The sequence below is a fragment of the Lacerta agilis genome, chromosome 1 (genome assembly GCF_009819535.1).
Source record: "Lacerta agilis isolate rLacAgi1 chromosome 1, rLacAgi1.pri, whole genome shotgun sequence".
Taxonomy (NCBI): Eukaryota; Metazoa; Chordata; class Lepidosauria; order Squamata; family Lacertidae; genus Lacerta; species Lacerta agilis.
Window position 1 is genome coordinate 54279879 of NC_046312.1, and position 25255 is coordinate 54305133.

The 25255-nt window shown below is 42.3% G+C and overlaps 1 protein-coding gene across 5 annotated transcripts in view; it reads right to left on the reverse strand.

Moving 5' to 3' along the window:
* PRR5L (proline rich 5 like) overlaps positions 1-25255 on the reverse strand; it is a 63438-nt gene that overhangs the window by 22043 nt on the left and 16140 nt on the right. For 4 of the 5 annotated variants that reach the window (XM_033149661.1, XM_033149683.1, XM_033149702.1 and 1 more), the window contains exons 2-5: positions 18389-18661; positions 16377-16457; positions 11408-11456; positions 2680-2737 (exon numbers count right to left, since the gene is read on the reverse strand). In XM_033149661.1, coding sequence (XP_033005552.1) covers positions 2680-2737; positions 11408-11456; positions 16377-16457; positions 18389-18661 — 461 coding nt within the window. The remainder of the gene's footprint in view (positions 1-2679; positions 2738-11407; positions 11457-16376; positions 16458-18388; positions 18662-25255) is intronic. The other variant, XM_033149672.1, reaches the window with a different exon arrangement.

Sequence of the window (25255 nt, forward strand, 5' to 3'; positions counted from 1 at the left end):
GCTCCCCTAAATCCTACCAAGTCCTATGTTCTGTAACTGTGGAACCACTCAGTACCCATGGAATATAGTAAGCTATATCACCATTATAGTGGGTTGTATCTACTCAGAGTAAAACCATTGGTGTAAATCCAAATTTGCATTGTAATGCAAATCTGAATGTTCATACTGAATGTTGATACTGGTACCCATCTGGACCTGATTTTGTTTTCAGTGGGATGTAAACATGAATGTGTATCCCCAACTATTTTCTGATGTTGGTGCAGCAGCTTTCACAAAAATACTACTTTCAACCACAACTCGAGTTGGCTCACGGCACAGATGCATATGTATGGAGATTCCCCTGCAGAAATGTGTCCTTCCCACTATTGTTATCCTATCAGCATGGTGTATTTCAAAGGGGCAGGGAAGGCATCTTCATGTCACACAGAGCAAGCAAGATCAAATGCCCCACCATCTCATTAACCAAACAGCTCTCATCTTCACCACCGATGTCATAACTCCTGTGGTCACCAGGTTTTCAAACATTTTTCAGTTCACATGCCCAAGCCAAAGCAAAGGAGCATCTACGTGATCTTTGGTATAACCATGGAAAATAAGCATCACTCATTTCCCCCTGCCAAAAAAATAAGTTTCAGCAGCCACAAACTGGCACTATTTGCATTCCACATAAATGTGAGTGATTCAGAAACTCACCACCCAGAAGCTGCCAAAATGAGCTTTTCTTTCCAATCTGGAACTACTAGTTTTAAGCTTCTGAATGTTCTCAGAGGCCAGAGGGTAGTACAAGCAGATAGATGTATGTCCTGGCTTAACCCACATATGGACATCGTTTCCAAAGGGACTGTGTGACTTACACTGCAGACCTCAAATTGAGTACTGTAGATCTGAATATTGCAATGTTACAGCCAGATTCCCACCTAATGTAGCTAAGGCTTGCTTCCCAATAAGTACACTTGGAATTGCAGCCTGAGCAACCTATGCCCCACTGATTTTCAACATAAAGTTTTACTGCTTTCAAAATTAAACTTAAGGTTGTGAAATTCTTCCCATGGAGGAAGCCAGCATTATCCAGGACTAGACCAGCTGGGATTAAGTTTAAAAGCTGAATTTTTGCAGCAAACAGCACATCAAACTCTGGAGCTGCTGTATCACACCCAATCTGCCTGCTGGTTACTTGCTAGGAGCAGGTTCGGTCCACTAAAAAATAAAAATCAACAGAAGGAATCTCGGCATAAGAGCTGCCAAAGGTTATTTGAGGAGCTCCTTTCTTCCTTTACTTTTGCAGGTTTGGGAACAGTCAGATCCAAGTGATAAGAAACTAGACGAAAGAGCCATACATGATAAAGCAGGCCCATAATTGAATCTCGCTTGTTTACCTGTGACAAGTCACAGTTGCCTCCTGGTAACCAAAACTAGAAGGGAACCGTTTCTTATTTTTCTCTTTTTGGGACATCAGTGAGTGACATACATATGTACAGGCAAGCTAATAAACATTTTTGTGGGCTAGTAAAAAAAACTCTGGGCTTATTTGCATGTCTGTGAAAAAGCCAAATCCCATGACCACTGGGAGCCTTCCCAGATCTTCCTGGTTTTGACAGTCACACGCTGCCCATCTGAATCATAGGATATGAACAGAGAAATCCAGAATCCACAGCCTCCTGCTAGCAGCCCTTTGCATAGCAGCAGGACCGCCATTGCTTCCACAGTCCAGCAACTCACAGTAGCCATAGTGGAAAGGGGGAGAGAGCAGAATGATTTGGACTGATCACTGGCCCAATGACCAGGCACCAATAACATCATGTGAGCAGGTGTTGGGCAGGCTCAGCTCCTCCCCACCCTCAGGATGCCCTGTTTAAGGATCTCTTCCTCAACTTGCTCAGCTGCCTGCACATTCAGTGCATGGAAGGAGGAGGCTGGTGCCAATGGAGAGATGCTTGCTTTACTGTGACAGTGGCCAGAGGGAAGTCAGCTCAGCCAGGAAGCCTCCACTTAGTCCAAATGCTCCCTGACAGCCTAGCACAAGGGATCGTTCTGTTAATTGTTCTGCTAAGATGTGAGAAATATATTGCCACGGTTCTGCCAGCTAGAAATCCAGAGGTCACAAGATTCACCTTACCACTACTTATCTATTTTCTCGAATTTCTATACTGCCCTTCATCCAAGGATCACAGGGTTGTTTACCATATAAAAACACAAAATTACTCAACATAGTAACGAACAAAAACAATAGCACACAAACACAGTTCAAAAGGTCCTGTCCGCTGAATTCTGCAGCAGCTGAAGTTCCTAAGCCACTTTCAGAGGCAGCCCCATGTATACAGTGATCTAACCTAGATGTTAGCAAGACAATAAGGACAAGGAGAAGTGGGTCCATGAACAAGTGCTATATGTAATAATTCCCACTTTTATAAGTAATTATTTGTATTAGCTTTTTTTTTCTTTTAGGAAGAGAAAAAGTCACTTCCTCTGTGCTCCAAATAAATTTCTACTCTGTGCTATCATTAGGGCTCAGTTTCTTGCTTGTACATAACAGGACCTTATAATATTTAGTCATGTGACTCACAGGTGTTGGTTTTTCCACAAAACCACCTAAGTGACCCAAGCCTGAAAAGATAACTCACAGGGCTTTTAGGGAGCCCAGAGCCCTTTCCTGGAGTGCAGAAGCCTCTCTATACTTGCCTTCAGAAAGTTTAACCTTCTCCTCCATGAACAGCAAGCCCTTCGAAAGGAGCTGGTTCTACCAAAAAGAGAAGAGAAACAGATTGAACATACATGTGATGATTTCCATTTTTAAGAATGCTGTTTATAGTGGATTCACCCAACCAGGTGGCAATATACTTTCAACCCAGTACGCTCTCGGTCATCCAGTTCTGTATTAATGGCAAAGCACAGACTTACAGTAATACCTATTTCATATAACTAAGTTGTCAAATGGTGTAGTAATTATCACTCAAAAACCACAGCCAGGAAATCTGCCCTTAGCCTCTTCTTTCATACGATTATTCAGAAGCAGGGTCTGCATTACAGTTCAATTCAGTCATGCTTTATTTTTCAACTTGCCAACAAACCCATAAGTAGTACCATGATGGTTAAATTCAGTTAAACTGGGTTAGAATGTGTATGCAATGCTATAGACAATAACCACAACTCCACAACTGAGAAATCCATTCTGTGCATTTATCAAGTTCCTGAGAATAATGAATGAAAGGGCATAGTCTGCCTTTGATGTGAGCTTACTTGCAATTTAATCAACACACCACCACCAGAAATATGGAGTACAGAATATTCCTTACAACAGTAGCACATCATGCATACCTTTCAGGCCCCATACTATAACCACATCTCTTGTTAAAGTCAACAGCCTCCACCAAATTCTGCAATTAGAAAACTAATACAATAGGCCAATCTCTTTGGAGCTGCAAGAGACAGTCTCAGGAAATTAACTGTTTGTCTAAAATTAAAAATAAAGCACATTGTTATGACTACCCAGCTAGTCTTCCACTATGTCAGGAATTAGGAGTACAATACAATTTTTACTCTGCATATGACATCTTCAGTGTATATGTACCAGTAGTACTTTATGGAATAAGCTTCTGCATATAACCAGCAACCTCAAGTTGGGTAGTGAAGAGAGGAAAGAAAGGCAAAAATTAAAGAAGAACAAATGTTTTTATCTCATGCATGTGGCAGAAGCTTCATCCATTGCCTATCCTTTTACTTTTCCTGATCGTCTGACAACCAGCTTAACTTGATGACCCCCATCATCTACTGTTATGAGCCGATAATAAAAACTTCCTTTTATCTACTTTCTAACTGAGTAAGTTAGCCAGTTGTTTAATTATCTATATTTGCCCTTTGTTAAAGTTGGGAATAAAGACTAAAGCTTCAAAGGACTGGTTTCCTCAAGTTTGGGGGGAAATAAAACAGACTCAAGCAGGAGCAGAGCACATGCAAACCTGGCATGGTTTTCACATAACACTGATCTAAACCATGGCTTAGGTCAGCACAACACAGAATGACTGGGGAGGAGCAAAACAGACAAAATCTTCTCTAGAAGCCTATCCATTTGCTCACTTACCCTAAGCTTTGCATAGCACTGCATATAAACAAGGACACAGTGAGAAATGGATGTGACACTCTTGTTATGTATTGAAGTTCTCACCCTAGGCCAATAGGGGTGCTGTGTATATAGTTTCACTCTGCCTACCATGGCTGCAGTTCTCACCCAGGTCCGCACATGCAAATGAAGGATTGAGGGTGCCACTCACAGATTGGGTAGCTAGAGAGAGAGTTGCTACTGTTGCATGTTATTGAGTACTATATAAGCAGGCTGGCTCAGCCCTTCAGTTCAGTTCTGTTCCAGCCTGAGAATAAAGAGAGCTGCTTGGAGAATCACTGTGTCGTCTGCTATGTCCACCCACTACTTAATAACTCTGCTTCTAAATTTACTGGCAGGTTATTCTTTCTAACTTTCAGGTTCATACACAGTCTGTTGACATCCATCTGTCTCAGAAGACAATGGAGGACTGTACCTTTGGGGATGAAGTCAAACTCAAACCGCCTAGGCGTGCAATGATCCCTCAAACAGGAATGGCTCTGCTCCTTTGCTCTGAGTGTACATGCATCCATTCATTGTGGTTTCATGACTATTCATATATTCCAATTATGAATGGTTAAGCTATATGCAAGCCAACATATTGGGGGAGGGGCAGTGAACAAAACAGATTTGTCAGTTAATATTCCAAAGTTGTTGGGTTTTGCTTTTTTTTAAAAAAAAAAAACACAATGAAGGAGAAACAGTCACATCTGACTACGTAAACAACCACTTCCCTGTATTTTTACAAAAAGCCAAAGGAGAGGAATGGAGCCAGGAAAGTGGGGGGGGGGGAATCACACAGACATGAATGTTTAGCATTGGTGGGGAAGCAGATATTCTCATTTTGACAAATCATAAATTTGCTTTCAATGCCTTATTTTCAAAAGTGCTGTATTTATTTTGTGGAACTAGAAAGATTATGCCACCCTAATTAAAGGATTTAGGATTAAAGTAAGACATTCCCAAAGACAGTATACACATAAAATAAATCAGGGACTGATTGTTTTTCTTGCTACATGGAGGTCTGTGTCTCCTTTTAATGACAGGGCATTGCTTAGAACTAGGTGCTTAGAATTAGTTAAGAAATTGCCAGTAACAAACAATGCTGTAATAGTTTTGTTACGGTTTTTTTTTTTAAAAAAAATAAAATATTCAGTTTTTTTTTACCTGCCATTCCCCTTAGAACTAAGAAAGAAGATATTGTTGTGTTTTCCAGAATAGGAAGACAAATACCCATTATTCATGCCATTTCACATGTCCCGTGGAAAAATGATTTGGCACCCCCCAAAAGGTCTCAGGTACTCAATGTAATGGAAAGTAGCTTGAATGAAAATGCAAGGTTGAGGTGAAGCAACAGAAAAAGGCTCAGCTGGCAGAGACCCACTGACACTTTAAGCTAGGCCAAGGTGGATGATGGCAAAATTAGGTCAAACTCTCTCCAAATCTTTTCTTTAGAAATCAAGTTTCTGAGGGAACCTTGCCCACCACTCAGGTCACATCAGGAATGCTAATTTATTATGCTTTCCATTTCCTCAGGACTTCTTTCTCCATACACAGTGGCCATATATACACAACAGTCAGTGGTCTAGCTGAATAACATGTCCTGCTCTGAACTCAGAATGGTGGAAAATATGCTTTCATACTACCACCTACATCTCCAAGGAAAATCCAGGACAGATTTAACTCAATATAGGAAGATCTAACCAGCATGCATATGCAGTTATAGAAGGTCAGTAACACAGGTCCAATTAAGGCACAGGAAAGGCATTTTGCACAATCCTTCAGCCAATAAGAGTCCTCAACAATTAAGTAAAGATGTGTAGAAGTGGCACATTTCAGCCTGAACTAGAAGAAAGGATGGAAGGAAAGACTGATATCCCCCCAACAGCTGACAAGGGTCAGCTAGCTCATTTGCCTTGCATTAGGAGGAAAATGATGTGGGGGTTGATCTTCTGTCATTTCAGCTACAATAGCACATGGGTTTTGGGCTATTCTGCTTCTGAAATAGTCTACTCCAGGAATGCTGCATGCAAGCAACATTATATGCTACAGTCAATACCTACTGAATCTTGTCGGCGTTGTTTTTCTACCTAGTCCACAAACTGCACCTACTGCATGCTCTATGCTCCTGGAAATTGCTTTTTCATTCCAAAAATAAAAGCTCAGTGCAGATTGATTCTATATTACCCCCTAGCCCGCCGAACAGTGTGCCCATTTGAAAACTGATGAAGGCAATGTGGCATATCCACACCTGACATTGCAGATGGACATATACCAAGATTGTGGTTACCACTTCCTTCTTCCTTCACCCAGGGCAGGTGTAGGGAGGAAAAGGTGTAATTGGCTAATCTAATTAAGGGATGGGTTTTCAAACATATCAACTAACCACACCCATCCTTAAGAAGAGCAGGATCTGGAACCAAATCTTGATCAAAAGCAGCACACTGAGGAAAAGCATGCACAATTGTGTCTTGATAAGAATAACTACCTTTTTGCACCACAAATGGGCAAATGTGTACATTGCCATAATCATTGCTTGAAATTTCTGATCTTCCACACAGCTCTGCAGACTTCCCTCCTACAGGTTTGTGAAAGCACAGAAAATATCTGAGGCTCCACATGGCAAGCGGCTGCACTCAAATACATCTCCTACATGAAACGGTTCCCATTCAATCTGAATTCCCGTAATCACTAATGCAGCAGTTTTTTGTGGTCTACATTTCCAATTTTAACTGACCCAGACTCAAAAGCATTCTAACTTTGATGGTGTAATGAGGTGTGCATATGGAACAAACCTCCGGCATTAAAGTGAATGGCAAAGTCTCGCATTTGTGCCGTATGTACATCTTCTCTATGCACCTCGTTTCACCGCTAAAGTGAATGAGGAAGCAGCTGCGGCTGTGTTGTGCACATGTGGACACAGTTTATGCTTGCAGTTAAATACAATGTTAGGAGAAAGATGTTTGTTTATTTATTTGGCAATCCACATCCTGCTTGTTAAGAGAACAATTTACTGTTGGTATGATGACTCTATAGATGTGATAACTGAAGTGGATTTATATGATTTTCTATTCAATGTATGTTATCTTTACATTGTACATTGTCTTGAGATTAACTGTATACAGAGATTAATAAAAGTCTAATTGGTGATAACAATGGCAAATAATATGCATGCTTGTGCTGTGCTCTATTAGATCAGGGTTGAAGAATATCAAGACTCAAGGTAGAATGCAACCCTCCATACCTCTCTAGTTGATCCCTGGGACTCTGCCCCAACCACCCCCAGTCTTCCTAGGCCACCCCTCAGGAGCCTAGCTCACATTATCTGAGTGCTTTTCCTGCTGACTGGAATGTGCCCTTTCTTCTAGAAAAATGGGGCCGCTACTCACCATGAAGTTTTTAAAGTAAGCGCCACATTTTTAACCAGTTGTTTTGCCCGGGGGGGGGGGAGCATTACCTTTAGCTTTGATAATGGCTTTTGTGTGAGTGGATGGGGGTTAGAAAGGACCATATGAAGAAACCAGTGTGCTGTACAAAAGGTAAAATTCACATTCATTGCTTCACCCACTGTTGCCAATGTCGACTTTTGGATTTGTTGATTGGTCTCCTTTCAGTTAATTCTCAAGAAACGACATTGCAAAAGAATTCAAGAGTATCTTCCTGGAGCTTTTCTACAAAGGAATTTTATTCTTGAGCAACTAACTGAACTTTCAAAAGTACCACAGATGATACATTTTTTCTACCCTCTTCTGCTGTAGATGTTCATCAGTCCTCATTCCTAAATGCTGAGACATTTAAAACAAACACACACACATTTCCCATAGTACAATAGCTCATTCTGTTGTTATTTTTTAAAGTTACATCTGTTGCAGATCAAGTGTTCCTGTAGAACAGTGTTTGTGCTTTGTGTCAGTCTTGATCAGGTGTGTGGAACCCTCCCATCAGCCCTAGCTGGCATGGTCAATAGCCAGGGATAATGGGATAGTCCTATTTCAGCTTCCCCCTGATTTGATTCCCCCAAATCAGTGGCAGTTTGTTGAGGTATATACATGTATTATTTGAGCAGAAATTCATTCTCCAGCTTCTCCACTACCTCTGGAAGTCTGGTCTGAATAAGAGTTCAGTGCATATATGCAGCCTCCTACAGCATGCAATAATCTATTCTCCTGGATGCTGATCCATCACTAGAAGAATACATCTAGAAGCATAGACAATTTTTATTAAGCACTCCCTCCTTCTTAGATCAGAGCAGGAATGATAGAGCACTCACACAATGCAGATAGGAATAGTGTTTCAATCCGTCTGGCTCTCCATAGCTCATCCCTCGTGCTTTCTCCTGTCATCAAACATTGTGTCCTGTAGACTTTCAGACCAACTCAATTCAGACACAATAGCAGTCCATGGCTTGCTGTTATGAGCACAAGCCAGGATTCTTCAACTATAGTATCCAGATTTGTGAGCCAACTACCATTTGACACTAACAAAACAGAAAGCTTGCATTCTGATCCCCAGGAGTATGGACGGAAGAGAATAACGAATGCACAACCCCAAGGTTTGTGTTGTTTTATACTTATAACCACAAACCAGATATTGTCTGGGGTTCAGAGATAAACTATGGCAGGAAGGGGAAACAGGGTCCAGGTGCCTGATGTGGCCCTTCAGACCTACCTGTATATGGCCCTAACCAACCCTATCCACTGATCCTGCTCTGCCTCAGGTGCTTTTGCCTGACTGAAACTAGATCTTGAACTGTGATGCCTTTTGTGTACCTAGAGGGATGTTTCAGTCCATCTGGCTCTCCATAGATAGACAGTGGAGAGGAGTGGCCTCATAAAAACCTATTGACTTTTACATGGCTAGGATGTAGCCTGCTGTACAAAGGTAAGGGTCAAATCTATTACTGCATCCTTTTTTTATTCTGGTCCTACCTACCATGGTCACGCAGCCCCTAAATGCTGCTAAAAAAATAAAGGAGGCCCTTGTGTTGAAAATAGTTCCCAACTTTAAACTTTGGTTATTCCGAGAGCTAAATGGGTTGAAATCCCATACAGTTAGAGCTGATTATTATAATTTTACATTGGATCAATGCCCCATCTCCTATTCAGAACTGACAAAGGGGGGGGGGGTCTTCTCAAAAGAGGCCAAGAGAAAATCCATGCTTTTAGGTGTTTTTTGAGATGCTGAGGGAAGTATTGAGATTACTATTCACTTAACCAAAGCTACTAGTCGCCGTTGGAAGAAAAACTTACATATCTTCCCTCAATTCCCATTTTCATTTCTAACACAGAAGCATGCCAGAACCAAACGGTCAACAGAAGTGCCTTTAACTCAAATCCTTTTCAATTAATCCACTAAAGCTTTCATTGATTAATCTACCATGATGAAGCTCGCTTGCCTAGAGGATTGCCATTGCAAATTTGTACTACAAAATGGCATGCAATAAAATATCTACAGGAAACGATCACATCCAGTTATTTTTATAGTGCTGGCACACATACAGGCAGTTTTGGCAAGTTTAGGAATTTTTATAGCTTTTCTTTCCTCTCTTTTTGACCGGGAGAGAAATAAGGCACAGTGAAATCATGTTGCTATGAGAAGCCCTGTCTCAATGGAGCTACTGGTGAAATTATGATGGCTGCAGGAAACATGTGTGTTACCACTATGCAGCAAACATTTCAACATAAAATAGGCATGCTCAAGCATCTTTAGACATCCATATTGGGTTTCTGAGAAACCCACTTGGCCCAGATCTTCCTGATGCATGTGCACATGGCTGTTGAAAAAATGCATATATTGCTCCCACGCAACATATTTTTACTGAAGATGCCATTGGTGAAACCTCGTTTCCCACGACAATCATAATAATGTGCAGCACAGTGTGCAACTGCAAAACCAGGAGCAACAAGCATCTCTTTGGATTCAAGTACTTTACACTTACATAAAGGGCAACAGGATTCAGTGAAATTCTTTGCATGCTTACGGTGTTCAGTGCAGCTTATTCCCTAGTGTGTTTAAGACTGCATCGTAAGGTTTGTTACTCACATGATAAACCCATGGTTTGGTGGATCGGGAATGGGCACCAGGGAGACTAAGGTCTATGCTCTCAATTCTCTCCTTATCCACAAACCAGGATGACCCACCAGGATCAAACCAAAGTTTGGGAAATTTGTTGCATCTAGACATTAATGGCCAACTATGATTTGCTGGTAGCCAGAAGCAGAAGCTTCTAATCTCCTCCTCTCCTACACACAAGAAGGATAAGCCTGTGGCTAAGAGCCATTCATCCCTGAATGCAGTCTAGATCTGGATTGAACCATTGTGAACTGCAGGTGAGAGCTCCCAACTTGTGAAGGTGACCCACCTGCTATAGTATCTCACTTTGACGAATGCATCATTTCCCCTCCAGTATGTGAATGATTGCTGCTTGGCAAATTTCAGAATTTCTGGAAAGCCTCGTTAACATTTCCATTCACCATGTCAAAGCCAGGCACATAATGTGTGCTCACACAACGGAATACTAGGGATGTATGGGCTGACCACTTATCTCATTTCCATCCCACACATAAATGCCACCAATTTGTACTTGCATAGCATCTCCTCTCACCATTGCATAGTTCTTGCATGGGGTAAGTGTTGTCATCGTAGCACAGATCCACAATGAGCACCTCTAGTTTTAGAACAGCACCTAGAGCCATTTGACAAGAAGCACCAGGAATGGGAAATTAGGAGCCCCCCAAAGTAATTTATTTTGTGGAATGGGACATTTCCTTTGAGCTCTGATTGTTGCTTTGATGCAACTGGTCATTCTAAGTGTACTACACCAAGTGTGGATTAGCAGCAACTGGGATGGGGCACAAGCTAATTTAAACGAAGTTTTACTCCTGACACTGATTTTTAGTGTCAGGACTTCGCCCTGAAATACAAAAAGAAAAGTGGGGGAAATGCCTGATGATATTAAAATACTGCAACCAGCCCCTCGTGAGGCCTCCTTAAGTTAGCTAATTAAATAAAAACTGTGACTCTGCCAATATGTATCTCCTGGCAAATTGAAATAGAGTTGTCCACCCTTATTTCAGTTATTATTACCATGTAAGCAATGTTGTTCATACAAACTATGCAACCCTTTGTCCAAAATCCAAGATTTTTCTTGGAAGAGACAACAGTATGAAAAACCTACTCATGAAAATGAATCTATCCAATTTACTTTATGGGACAGGAAAAGCCAAAGCAAGCATCATAAGAACAAGCTAAAAGATAAGACAAAAACAACTTTGGAAAGCTTTAACTGTCCTCTTAAGGAACAGATGTTACCTGGAAATAGTCTGTGATGAAGGATCCAAGTTCACTCTTCAACAATCGCCTGAAAAAGAATGGATCACATGTCATAAAAAAAATGTTTTACAGGCAGATTTCCCAGAGCCCATTCAATAAAAATCAACTCTATAAAACACAGGTGTACCAGTAAGGACTGCAACCCATTTTGAAGCATCCTTTTTGTTTTAAATTCTTTCCTGTTTCCCATGATGCTTCTGATATGGCCACTGACCAGAGAAACAGCGCTGGGTTTGGGGGATTGTTGCCTGAACCCAGAATAGTTCTCACAGGCACACATTGTCCTCAAAGCTAAAGCAATTTTCCTAACTTGGCTCGACTGACTTTTGAGAGTCACATGACACCATTTGCTTTATACCAGGGATGGTGAACCTGTGGCCCTTCAGATGTTGTGGATTCAACTTGTATCAGCCCAACAGCATGGTTAAAATGGATCGTGGGAATTGTAGTTCAAGAACATCAGGCAGGCTACAGGTTCCCCATACCTGCTTTATTCCTTGCTGCACAGTTCATCTCCGTGGAGCATATGGTGATCTGGATTAGAAAAAGAGATCCATTTGGGACTAGGCTGAATTTAGGCAGAGAATTGGATCAGGCGGCCTTCTTCTCTGCCAAGCTGCTTTCCAAGGTAGCACAAGCAATTGCCATGGGAGACAGGGTTTCTTTTCAGACCTAGGCCAATCCCATGTTCCAATGCACTGTGTTTGGTTTGACTGCACAGGGAGGCAGCATGTGACCCAACATTTTTTCCCCGTGTGCTCAGCAGTGTAACACAGATAGCTATAGCTGCCTTGCTTTTTAATGTCTATTAGTGCTGGACCCAAGAGGGCAATTTCAAACTTCTTGTCTGCATCTTGTAAAGCAAGGAGCTTGGCAGAGGAGCTTCTAGGAGTGGTCCAGCATAAATGGACTGCCATTCTGTTTAGGTCCATGCGATACCTAAACTAGAGCTGCCATATGTCTGGGAATTCCTCGACATGCCCTCTTTGAGGGCTCTTACATGCCCACCAGGGGGAAAATTTTGCATTTTAACGCAAATGTCCTGGATTTGGGGGTTGTTGTTTTTTAAGTGTGCTTGTGGCTCTGGCACAGGTGCCCTGGGCTCTGGCTCAGCAGCAGCAGAGGGACTATTGGGCAATTGCCCTAACAAAGCTCAACAACTTTTTATGTCCGGATTTTTACCTCTTGAAATATAGCAATCCTACCTAAACAGCTTTTAGGAATACCCTGAACAGAATTTGGTACATCTCAATCCTCAATTTTGCTTAGTACCAAACTAAGCTCAGGATGTTGATAAGGAGTGCTAGACCACTACAGGATCACAAACTATGCCAAATTCATACACAACCTGAACTAAACTTAACCTGTAAATAGATATTCAACAAAGTTAACCCTTATCTAAGACTCCCCAGTTATTGAACCCATTTCTATGTCAAGTACTATGACATCACATGTGAACACACGCATTTGTGCACACCCACACACAGAGGGAGAGAGGGAGGGGCTGCTGTCTTAAATCACTTTTCTCTTTATGGTTCACAGTGTTTTCTTTTGATGTAGGTGATCCACAAAAGAGATGCAAGGGACGTGTTTTGGTGCTAAATTCTCTTACGATAGTGCTTAGCAAATTATAAGCAACCATTTCCAAGCCATCTGTCAATCCTTTTCTCACTGGTCACTGGTCCTTGCTTTTTTTTATCATCCTAATCACTGGGCAAACTAGTTTGCCAACAGAGTTCTTATCTGGGCATGTGAGATGAAGATGAAAAAAGGCCATTCTCTCCATCATGTTACTGACTGACATCTTCCAGCCTTCTCTCCACCCCCACCACTCCAATACACTTACTCTTTGTGCTCTCGCTACGAGCCAATCTGCTCAATAAAATGCATGGCCACTATCCCTAACTTCCAAAATATGAATATAATTTACAGTTTGCAGACCACAAATAAATAAATAAAGTCACAGAATGTTATGAGAGGGGGGGAAGCAGAAAGCAACCACACATAGTCCAAGGGAAATTGCAGTATCTACCAATCTTCCAACTTACTTTGTTATTCCTCTGCGTCCAACCAGTCCATGACATTGGGGAGTCTTTTCAATATAGTGTCTCTGCTATTGAATAGCCTACCCAGAAAGGGTTTCTCAGCATCATCCTGGTGGCCTTTTCAGTGCCAGGTGAATATATCTTTATTCACCCAAGTTTTTCAAGTGCATTTTAAATCCCGGCTATAAATTGTTTAATGCCATTTCTTGCCTTACGGTTATTGTCATTTCTATATATTACTGTGATTTTATTTTGTTGTAAGCCACCCAGAGAACATTTATTGAGGGGTGGCTATATAAATCTAATAAATGATGAAGATGAGGATAATAGTAATACTGTCAATCCATAAAGCAAGATCAATTGTACTACTTTCCCCCCACAATTTAAAGGACAACCTATCTTTCTAAGGTTAAATTTGGAGAATGCATTAAGAAAACAGTTTGATGGGTGGCAGGGGAGGGAGGAATCAGATTTCAGAGGCAACTTATAAAGTAATTTGTCAAAGCATGCAGAAGCAATCGTCTTACTCCGATGATATAAAAATCAGCGAGCAGAATTTTAAGGAGCCTTCATTTTAAAATCAAACCTTGTGGGAGGAATTTCATGCTTTATAGATTTGTTTTCAAGTAGAATATTGAAAAAAAGAAGACGAGTACAAAAAGGCTTTTATACTGCCATGGAGAATGTTAAAACTGTTCCTAACTTGATGCATAACTTTGCGTAACCTCAGCAGTTTCATCCCCAAAACAGTGGCACTCAAAACACTGATAACCTTTTGTCAAAACAGCTTGGCTTCCTCTGTGTTGACAACATTCAAGCTAAGTTCATAGAGGCGGGTAGGGAGAGGACATTGAAGCATGAGAATAAGACAAGGAGGTCATTATTTATGGTTACTCAACTTTGAGAGTGGGATGCGGGTGGCGCTGTGGTGTAAACCACTGAGCCTTGGGCTTGCCGATCGGAAGGTCAGAGGTTCGCATCCCCGCGACGGGGTGAGCTCCCATTGTTTGGTCCCAGCTCCTGCCAACCTAGCAGTTCAAAAGCACATCAAAGTGCAAGTAGATAAGGTAAACGGTGTTTCCCTCTGCTGCTCTGGTTTCGCCAGAAGCGGCCTAGTCATGCTGGCCACATGACCCGAAAAAACTGTCTGCAGGCAAACGTCAGCTCCCTCAGCCAGTAAAGCGAGATGAGCGCCGCAACCCCAGAGTCGTTCGCAACTGGACTTAAATGTCAGGGGTCGCTTTCCCTTTCCCTTTTAAAGTTAAGAGTAGTATATGAAAAGCCATGATCGTTGGCACTGCAAAGAGAGAAACCCAAGTCTAGGGAATGAAAACGAACTCTACCCAGTGCTCACTTTGTAGAGTCTTTCTCTAGCAAGTTAATCTTTTAGCATAATTATCTGATGAGGGCTTTTGTTTAAATGAACTTAGCATGCAAGAAAGTAGTCTGTCTTTAACACTGCGAGTATCCCAGCTTTCACCAGTGGACTGAGATACTCAGAAATTAATGAACATTGAAATATATGTCAAGATGTTGGAGGTCAGAGCCCCCCATCCAGCTGTTGCCCCGGTGCCATGCCTATAATACACACACACACACACTTCAGTGCCAAAGCATTAATTTCACCTAAGTTAGAACCCAAACAGCAAGCACCCAGTGCTGCTAGAATCCAACCATCAAAACAGAAATCTGATTTCACCTTTTGAAATATACCTCCAGAAATCACTGTGACTGAAGAATGGGCAGCAACCCCAGGTTCAAGCTTATTTAATCAAACCACAAAGAACACACATTCACTCATTCCTGAAGCAGCAAGAGGAGAAGGGAGCTCAGTAACGACCATACCTTACAAAATAATAGGTACTGGTATGTGGAAATTCCCTAACTTTGGGGATCTCTGCTCTGGATCCTGCAAATATAACAATGCATAACAGCATCTCTGACCATGTACAGAGCAGTTGCCATTAGTAAACTAGAACATTTGCAATACTGTCAGCTTCCTGGCTCCACAGAGAGTTCAATAATTTGGTGTGTGTGTGATTGGTGTACAGTAGAAATCAAAGCAGCCTATTAAGAGCCTGATGTCATCAAATGGCATGTGGGCCTGATCCAGCACTCATTTTTCCCATGTAGAATCATTTTGTACATGGTGAGCCTTATGCTTAGTGCCAGTAGAAGATTGTGTGTTGGGGTGGCAGTGTTCACCTAACCCTCAACAGATGAGTCACTGGTGGTCATCAGTAAGGAGAGGGAGACAGCCAATCCTGTGCTCCCATGGATGCTATATGGATGTCATATACAGGAGGGTGAAAGGTTGTTTTCTGCTGCTCCAGAGAAGCAGATACGGAGCAATGGATTCAAACTACAAGAAAGAAGATTCCATCTAAACATTAGGAAGAACTTCCTGACAGTGAGAGCTGTTCAGCAGTGGAATTTGCTACCAAGGAGTGTGGTGGAGTCTCCTTCTTTGGAGGTCTTTAAGCAGAGGCTTGACAGCCATCTGTCAGGAATGCTTTGATGGTGTTTCCTGCTTGGCAGGGGGTTGGACTGGATGGCCCTTGTGGTCTCTTCCAACTCTATGATTCAATGATTCTATGAACACTATGTTTGCACCATGTCAACCTCCCCAGTGCCTCGCCCCTCTCGTTCCTGGTAAGCAGTAACTCAGCTGTCAGGAGAGAGCACCACCACTCCACCCGCTACTGCTTAGTGCATTTTTGTGTTGGTATATAAGGAAAGCTTCAAGCAACAGTTACTGCATCACTGCCAATAAAAATAACAAAGGCAGGCTGTGAATCTCGTAAACCAACCAACTGCCATGGTCATATACACACAGGTCTCAGTTGCACCACCTGTTCTGCATCAGACAGGCAGTTCTACACAACAGAGTCAGAGCAACATACCTTACATTTTCATTGAGGATGTAGAGTTCATTGTTTTGCAAGCCTCCCCCTTTGAACACATTGATCACGGCTGTTTGAACACTGCCAAATAGAAGCAAGACAGTTAGGGCAGCCATAAATAACTTACATCAGTATGATTTACACGGAGCAATGAAACGGCAGTCAGGAGCCATGTAAATATATCAGTAAGCAGAGAAGTAGATTAATTGTCCTTAAATTGCTTCTGCTTTTTCCCCCTCTCCCTGGAATCATCAGAGTTGTTTGCCAATGGCTGCCAATAAGTAACAGAGCAGAAAACACAGTTTATACACACCAAGGGACTAATACCCACTCACTCACCAGCAAGCAGAAGTTATTAGACCCACACTAAGCTACTGCTATTAAACTACTGCCACCTAACAAGAGCTCAGCTGACCAAAGAACCTTTTAGTCCAGCACCCTGTTTTCATGGTAGCCAAAAAGATGTCTTTTGGAAGCCCACAAGCAGGACCAGAGTGCAAAAACACTCTTTCCCTGCTTCTGACAGTGGAGATAGAGCATAGCCATCATGGCACAGGTCATTTTCAGTGCCATTTTTCATGACCGCTGCATCATCTTGTTCAGCAACAAAAAACACATTAAAAAAAATTACCATCTTGTATTCCAATTTACTCATCGAAATATGAGAGTAGGAATATAATGGATGGCTAGACACTTAAGAAAATTGACTGTGTTTCACAGGCTTGTACTAGCTATAACAAGGAGGGGAAGGGATCAAGTACTGTGTATGATCCAGACTGCAGATTTCCTACCTGTGTTACTACATGGTCCATCACAGCAAGAAGAAGAAGAAGAAGAAGAAGAAGAAGAAGAAGAAGAAGAAGAAGAAGAAGAGTTTGGGTTTGATATCCCGCTTTTCACTACCCAAAGGAGTCTCAAAGCGGCTAACATTCTCCTTTCCCTTCCTCCTCCACAACAATCACTCTGTGATGTGAGTGGGGCTGAGAGACTTCAAAGAAGTGTGACTAGCCCAAGGTCACCCAGCAGCTGCATGTGGAGGAGCGGAGACACGAACCCAGTTCCCCAGAGTCTACCACTCCTAAACACTACACCACACTGGCAAGGAACCAAGGCTCCCTATTCCAGCAAGGGTATTACCCAGGAGAGATAGGTGGCAACAGAACACCATAGTCAAGGGAACAAGACTCTTCACTGAATTTGGAAATAGACTCAGTTCAGCTGTGTGGGCATCTGCTTACACAAAGTTACCTCTATCGTGTGGAACAATGCTGTTAGCAAAAAAATTCCACAGCACAGTTTTAAGAGTAAAATTGTGACTGGAGTCAGTCACTGCTGTTGATGTTGTCTACAGAGAACAGCAAGCATCAGATTAGGGATGGGCTTTTGGCTCCTGATCTAATGTCAGAAGCTGCAACATCAAACCTTGTCTGACATTATACAATCATGCCTTGTGCTCTTGCATTCCTGCCAAGCTAGCACTCAGGTTCTTTTCCTAACTTCCAATTTAAAACAAACCACCGTCTTAACATTTAAATCAGCAAGCTATGGTTTGCACTCGCCCTGCAAACCAGAATTGAAAGCCATGGTTTGAGATTACACATGCACTAAGAGGCAGGATAGCTACATATGGTTCTGAATGTTTTTTACAATTTCTGCTTTAAAAAAAAACAAATATAAAATTATACACTCTGAAAATATGTACCATACCTACCGGTGAAGACACCCTAGTATGGATAGCTTCTACTGTTTACCATTGCTCTAAAAGGTTAATTGGGGAAACAGAACTAGATGCCATCAAACACAAAAATAGAGACATTACACAAATCCATTTATCTAGTTTTAATGCACTTACTACATTCGGGGGGGGGGGAGGGGAGGCCTGTGCAGGCAAGTTGCAGATGCATGATGGAATATAATGGAGCCTCTCCCACATACTGTACACACATTTCCTCAATTAAATTCAATTAAGCTATGCAAAGGCAGCTTTTCTGAGTGAAAAGAGTGCTGCTCACCTGTTCCAGGCAGAGTTGGAGCTAAGCTGCAGAGATTGCCGAGCTGCCAGGAACCGTGGCAAATCAGTCAGTACTGGGGAGCTCATGAAACGTGGCCGAGGCCTCCGGAATGAGCCCATCTTCTGGAACTGGAAAGCAAGAGCTGGGGCTATGGTGGAATCCTTGGTCATAAGTTCAGGTGGAAAGGATCCAGGAAGCGGCTTGTGGGGGGGGGGCAATAGAAAATGCCAGAGATAGTGCCTTTCCCCCCACCTTTCAAAAGCAAAATTCAACCTGTAGCAAGAAAAAATAATGAATGGGTGGAAACAGAGGAATTTTCCACAAAAGTGCATACCATATATGATCCAATGTTACAGAATGACACTCGCCCCCAAAGCATCTCTTGGTAGCACAACAGGGGGAAAAACAGAGTCTGTATCAGCACTGCTGTGCTAGCTGCACAGTTCATGAAGGGTCATGCTAAAAGAAATAATAGAAGCCCCTTCCACTGGAAAATTTCAGTTTTATTGAGCGGTTTTGGTTTTATTTTATTTTTATTTTTATAAAGAATTTATTAGCATTTTCATAGCACAACACAGACCCTAACCCACACCTACAAATACATAACAAATACAGATACATATATTGCCAGGATTCTTCTTCTTGTTTATATACCTAAGAAAAAAAAATTTCTATTTTCGAATCTTGACATTTGACTTCCCCTGCCTTTTCACCTTCGGTTTTAAAGCTATATTTTACTTCCATAACAACTTTTCTCTAAAAAAACAAAACAGAGAATTTAACTTCCAATAAAAGTAACACCATTATCTTAATCTTCATGTTCTAGCTTAAATCTTAACAAAGTATTCTTATAAAATCTAAACTTATTTCTTCTGTCCTTTATCATGCTGCTATTAACATAAAATCTCAATATCTCCTTACTTAATCAAGATAGACTTACAATTAATAACCTTCACCCTCCGATTTCAGATACCATAACAAGCCATTTAAATTTTACATTTAGTACTTCACCCCACACCCCCTCTGTCCATTGTCTTTCTCTGTCTTTCGCCGGATCCAATCTTCCAGTTATCTTCTTTTCCCAGATGTCCACAGATCCAGGCAGCATTCACAACAAACTTTGCATCGAGCTTCAGGATACACATCATCTCTTTTCTGGGCTCCTCCGCTTCTTTGTACCATACTTCTTCTTCTTGTAAATATCTTAATTCCTCGTCCCTTGCCCCCGAGCTCCCACCTCGGGGTCTGGATATTATAAATTTTACCGTTCCGGGACTGCCACCCCCAAAGAACGGTTCTTTTTCCCGGAGTCGCCCAGACATTTCAGACCATCCTTCAAGCATCCCTTCTAACTCTTTGCAAAAGTTTCCTTCCATTGTGTAAAACTTTTGAAAAGCCTCCTCTGTGGAAAGTGGATTTTTCTTGTTTATTATCCCACTCAAGACTTTCAATTTCCGATTAAGCAGTTCCAGCCTCAAGACAGTAAGCATTTCTTCCTCCGTTAGTCCAGAGTTCAAAACAAGTTCAAACACAAAGTCCAGCATGTTGGGGGAGGGGGTGAGTGTCAAATTTCAGTTCCTGTCTCTTCCTCCCTTTGTTTCAATTGTTTCCCACATCAGTCCAAATTTTCCATCGCCATTTTTCTGAAGCCAGAGCGTAAAGACCAAAACTTTAAACGGAGATATTTTCTGCCCACTTAATCCCCAAAGGGAAATCTCAGCAGTCTCAATTTTCAAATTTCAGACACATTATATCCATTGTTGTAGCAGCAGTCACTTAAACTGGTTATTTTCTTTCCTTCTCCCGAAGGGAGGGAGGCAGGCTGCCTTTCCTCTTCCCCCCCGGATCGTTCCAAAGGTAAAAAAGTCAGTCAAATACTCACGACCACCGGGTTCTTTCAAATCGTTAATGACAGGTAGAACTTAGACGCTCATCTCGGGATTTGTCGCCACATTTGCATCCCGGTTGGGGCATGTCCCCTATACCCCGGCTCCGTCGTCCCTTCACCCCCACTCCCCCTTTACAGGGGGAGCGAGGGAAGGGTTCGGAGCCACAACGGGCACAGCCGGGGAGCCCAGGGTGCGGGACGCTCTTCCCGCACCCCACTGGAGCCCCGCTTTGCGGTAGCGGGGCTCCAACCCCCGGGATGGACTGGGCGCTTCGCAGCCGAAGCAGCCCACGACCACCCGCAATGGCGTCGCCGCCGGACGAGCGGTTTTGGTTTTAGACACTAATACTGAAGGATTCAGAGTACTCTGAAAAACAGAAACCCCCTCAGAAACTAAAGTTTGTAATGTACCGTCAAAAAATAGTATACAAAGAAAACAAATAGAAAAGGGATGGAGGACGGGAAATTCCAGACACAGAACTATATACGATGACTGAACTAATCTTTGGAGAAAGGCTGTAGCTGAGCTGCAGAGCATCTACTTTGCATTCAGAAGGTCCCAGGTTGAATCCCAGGCATTTCCACACAGGGCTAGGAGAGACTCATGTTTGAAACCCTGGAGAACAGCTGCCAGTCCATGTAGACAATACTAAACTAGATGGACAATGGTCTGACTCAGCATAAAACAGTTTTCTTCTTTGAAAAAAGAAAAAAAAAAGATTCCTCATACATTGGTTTCACAAGAGGTGTCTGCCCAATTTGGAGAGATCTCCCTCCTCCTATCGCTGCTGTCCCTACAATGTAACCAAAGCTGTTTTGAGGGTCACACCATCCCCCAAAGAACCTTTGGGAAAGTAAAGAAGTCAAGAAGGAATTGGAAGAGATTGGCTGCATGAACAGCCTCTCTCATACACGACCGACCTTTGGCTCCAACCCAGACATGCTAAAAATTGTCTGCTTCTGATCAGCTTCTCTAGGCTGAACATCTGAAAGGAGATGGGCTATCATTTCACATTTAAGTTACGTTTACAACAAGACTCTTGATCTCAAGGTCATGGGTTCAAGACCCACGTTGGGCAAAAGATTCCTGCATTGCATGGGGCTGGACTAGATGACTCTTCAGGGCTTTATGATTCTATCTGTTTCCATGCAGACGTTCCCGGTTCAATTCCCAGTGACATCTTCAGGCAGGACTGGGAATGCCCTCTGAAACCCTGGAGATACTGCCAGTCAGATGGACCACTGCTCTGACTCAGTATACAGAAATTTCCTATGTTCCTAAAATTAGGAATGCTGCCTTCTTCACTCCAGCCAGTGTTACTAAAGATGCACACCCTTGTACCATTTGTGGGTGCATGTGTGAAAATGCCACTGGATTGAAGCTAGCACCAGATAGAAGCTAGCTGACAGGTGCTTGCTTGTGGGCATCCACAAAGTTCAATCATGACAGCAATAATTAAAGAAAGGAAAACCCTTTTTCAGACCACAGAGATGGCACACCAGCCACTGAAATCTGCTAGGTTTAGCTTATGCTTAGCTTGGATACATTTGCAGAATACTTCAAATCCACTCTGAAGCACCTACCACAGACCAAGTCCCACAAAGCTATGTTTCCCACACACGAATGGCACCAGCATTTCCCCTTCACAGTATGGGGTTTCTCTCATCCCGAGTTCCCATGTTTCCTTCTGAATGCTGCTCTGTCTACCAAGGCAGCTCTTAGTCATTTGCTGGCCATGCCATTCCCACATGTCCTGCAATATATTATTATACTAGGGGTTGGAAATCCTGAATAGGGTTTTCGGGAATCCGCTGGGGATTCCAGCCATTTCAGCTAGCAGGAATTTACAGTATATAAACAAAGCACAGAGCAGTATGCATGTAACTGGTTGCTGCAAAAAAAAAGGAGGGTTCAGGGGGGGAAATAAAAATAAATCAGCATTCTTTAAAACACACACACACATTTTAGGAAAGGTAATTTCCATCACTACTCTTCTCAAATGTTCCCTCATTCGGATTCCTGCAACCACAACAGCACTAATGAAAGCAGTGGAGCCTAAAGGCTGTTTAGTCACAGAGGCAGCCACAGCCGCAACCTTGACCAGCTACCCCATCACAGCAAGAGGAGGAAAAGGAGGAGGACACAGCTAAAGCAAAAGAACCAGAAGTACCGGTAATTAAATTGTAACAGACCAGCTTTCCAATCCATTCGTTCATGTTGTCCAACCAGATGATGCAAAAACCATGGGATGAGGGTTTGCACAGTATCTCTGTACAATTCAGTGCATTCAAACCGCACACACTTTTGCACTGCCCTCAAGGATCCTGTGGGTTGTGCATTCAATGCATGGAGGGGATGTGAACCCATGCAACCCCTTTTGCATGAACAGGAGCTGGCCTGTGAGCAAATTAGTATCCTGCTGCAGTACAGAAGGCTGTAAGAAAGAGCCTCCAGACCTGTTGCAACCATACAATGCAAGGATGGTCCTGACTGCAAGGGAAGCTATTTCTTGAGAAATCAGCTAAGTCCTGAGGAACTAGGTGAGAGAGTGAAAGTTCTTCCTCACTACCACCCAAACTATAAATAGCTCCACTTCCTGGGTTGGGTGTTTTGAAAAACATGCACAAACTTTCAGGTCCTATTGGTGGTTTGACTACCTTTTTCATTATTATGCATAAAACATCATCATATATTATACATTACTGGTTTATTTCTGGTTATCTTTCCACAAGGGCTGACATTGATGCCAAAATCCAGCACTGCCTGAGCTCGGTGAGTGCAGCTTTCTCCTGATTGAAGTGCAGGCTGTTTGAGGACTGGGATATTCACATGGAAACAAAAATGCTTGTTTACAAAGCTATTGTACTACCAACCTTACTGTACACTTGTGAAACATGGACCACTTATAAATGCCAACTCTTCAAAAGATTCCATCAACGGTTTCTCCGAAATTTTTTACATATCACTTGAGAACACAGACGAACTAATGCCAGTGTACTGGAAGAAACAAAAATCACCGGTGTCGAAGCAAGGATTCTTCAACATCTACTTTGTTGGACTGGTCATGTTGTGAGGATACCTGATTATCGTTTTCCAAAGCAACTACTCTACTCCGAACTTAAAAATGGAAAGCGTAATGCTGGTGGTTAACAAAAGATGTTCAAAGACTCTCTCAAGGCAAATCTTTTTAAAAATGTAGAAAAAAACACTGACAATTGGCAAACACCGGTCTGCAAGCGCTCCATTTGGAGAATAGCCTTTACCAAAAGTGTCGTGGACTTTGAATACGCTTGAACTCAGCACAAAAGGGGAAAACATGCTAAGGGGAAGGCATGTTTGGCAAACCCTCACCATGATCAACTCACACCCGGAAACCTATGTCCCTACTGTGGAAGGGCATGTGGATCCAGAATTGGCCATCACAGTCACTTATGGACTCACTGTTAAGACTGTGTTCATGGAAGACAATCTTACTTGGCTACGAGTGATTGCCAAAGAAGAACAGGTTGATAGGTCTCTGTCCCTAAGGAGCTGACAAACTAAAATACTATTATGAGTTTGGGGTGTTAAGATGTATGCCAGACCCCTCTAATCCCTGGATCCAGCAAGTGTTAAAAGCTACCCAAGCCTTCTAATTCCTAGAATAGCCAAGCTAGCTTCCTGGTGAGGTGATGGGGGATTGCGGAGCTTGGTGTGACATGACAAATGGGTGCCTCCCCTCCCTCAACAGACAAAGCCATAGTTGAGGGAGACAGTTGCTGTGATATGGGCCAAATGTAAAACAGCAAGCTGGGAGAAGACAGAGAGACAGAGCAATAGTGTCTGTTTGAATCCAAAGCTGAGACTATGGGGGAAACAGGACTCTTTGGGGTTGTTGATGCTGTGAACCCCTCCATCGTAGGCTCAGGTTGTATACTGTATATGTGTAAATAAACTATATATCTTAAAGACACCACAGTCTCCCACTGTGCTTCAATTCCAAAAGCAAACATGAACCTTCGTCAAAGCGCCTGGAATCTCACACCACTTGGAGATTGGAGTAATGTGAAACAATACCTACTCATGAGCAAATGCAACAAGCTACCAAACACACACACACACACACACACAAGTTCCTTATAGCCATTTCTCCCAGATAGTGGTAAACAGTCAACTACCACCAAAAGCGGTCTTTTGTTTTGGTTCCATATATGAATAAAGCAAAACAGAAAATTTTATCTGCACTATTTCAAACAAGGAGCTTTGGGAAAAGGCAAGTTTTAGCATTATCTGTCCAAATTATGCTTCCCCTTCTCTTCCCCCACAAAAAGCAGAGGTGATAACTTTTTCATATTTTAGTTGTCCTTTCTTATTCCCTTTGCCATGTTAGGACAAGTAACAACAGTTTATTCAGAAAGCAGTATAGGCAGGGACTGAGGGTTACTATAAAGATAGAAGACTTCTTGCAGTCCTTGGTAAGTTCCGAATAAACGAACATAAACATTGCCCATTCCTATATATGTTAACTTAGAAGAAAATCCTATCAGGTTTAATGCAGCTAGCTCGAAGGCAGGAATGCACAGGGGTGCTAATAAGATGAAAAAGACATTTAAGATCCGTTGCGGTACCAAATCAAATTTCACAGAGCCTTACGAATTTTGCCACAGAGACTAGGAATTTCCCTGAGGCTGCTGCAGCAGGAAAATAAGAAATGCTACACATTTTTCTGTATCACGTGAACAATTACTTTTAATCTTGATGCTGAAACACTTTCTCCCTCCTCTCGTTAACAATTTACCATACTCTTTTTAGTTCCTATGCTTCAGCATGCAGGCAGGCGGTGCTAAGTAATATTCAATATCACCTGCATTCATAGCAAAGAAACTGACTGTGTTTGATCTTTTGTGTTTGCTTGGAAGCCCAGAGGCAGCCATTTGCGAGAACATATTTAGCTCTAAAGCCACCATCCAAAGAATCACTGGCTTCACCCATGCAGTAT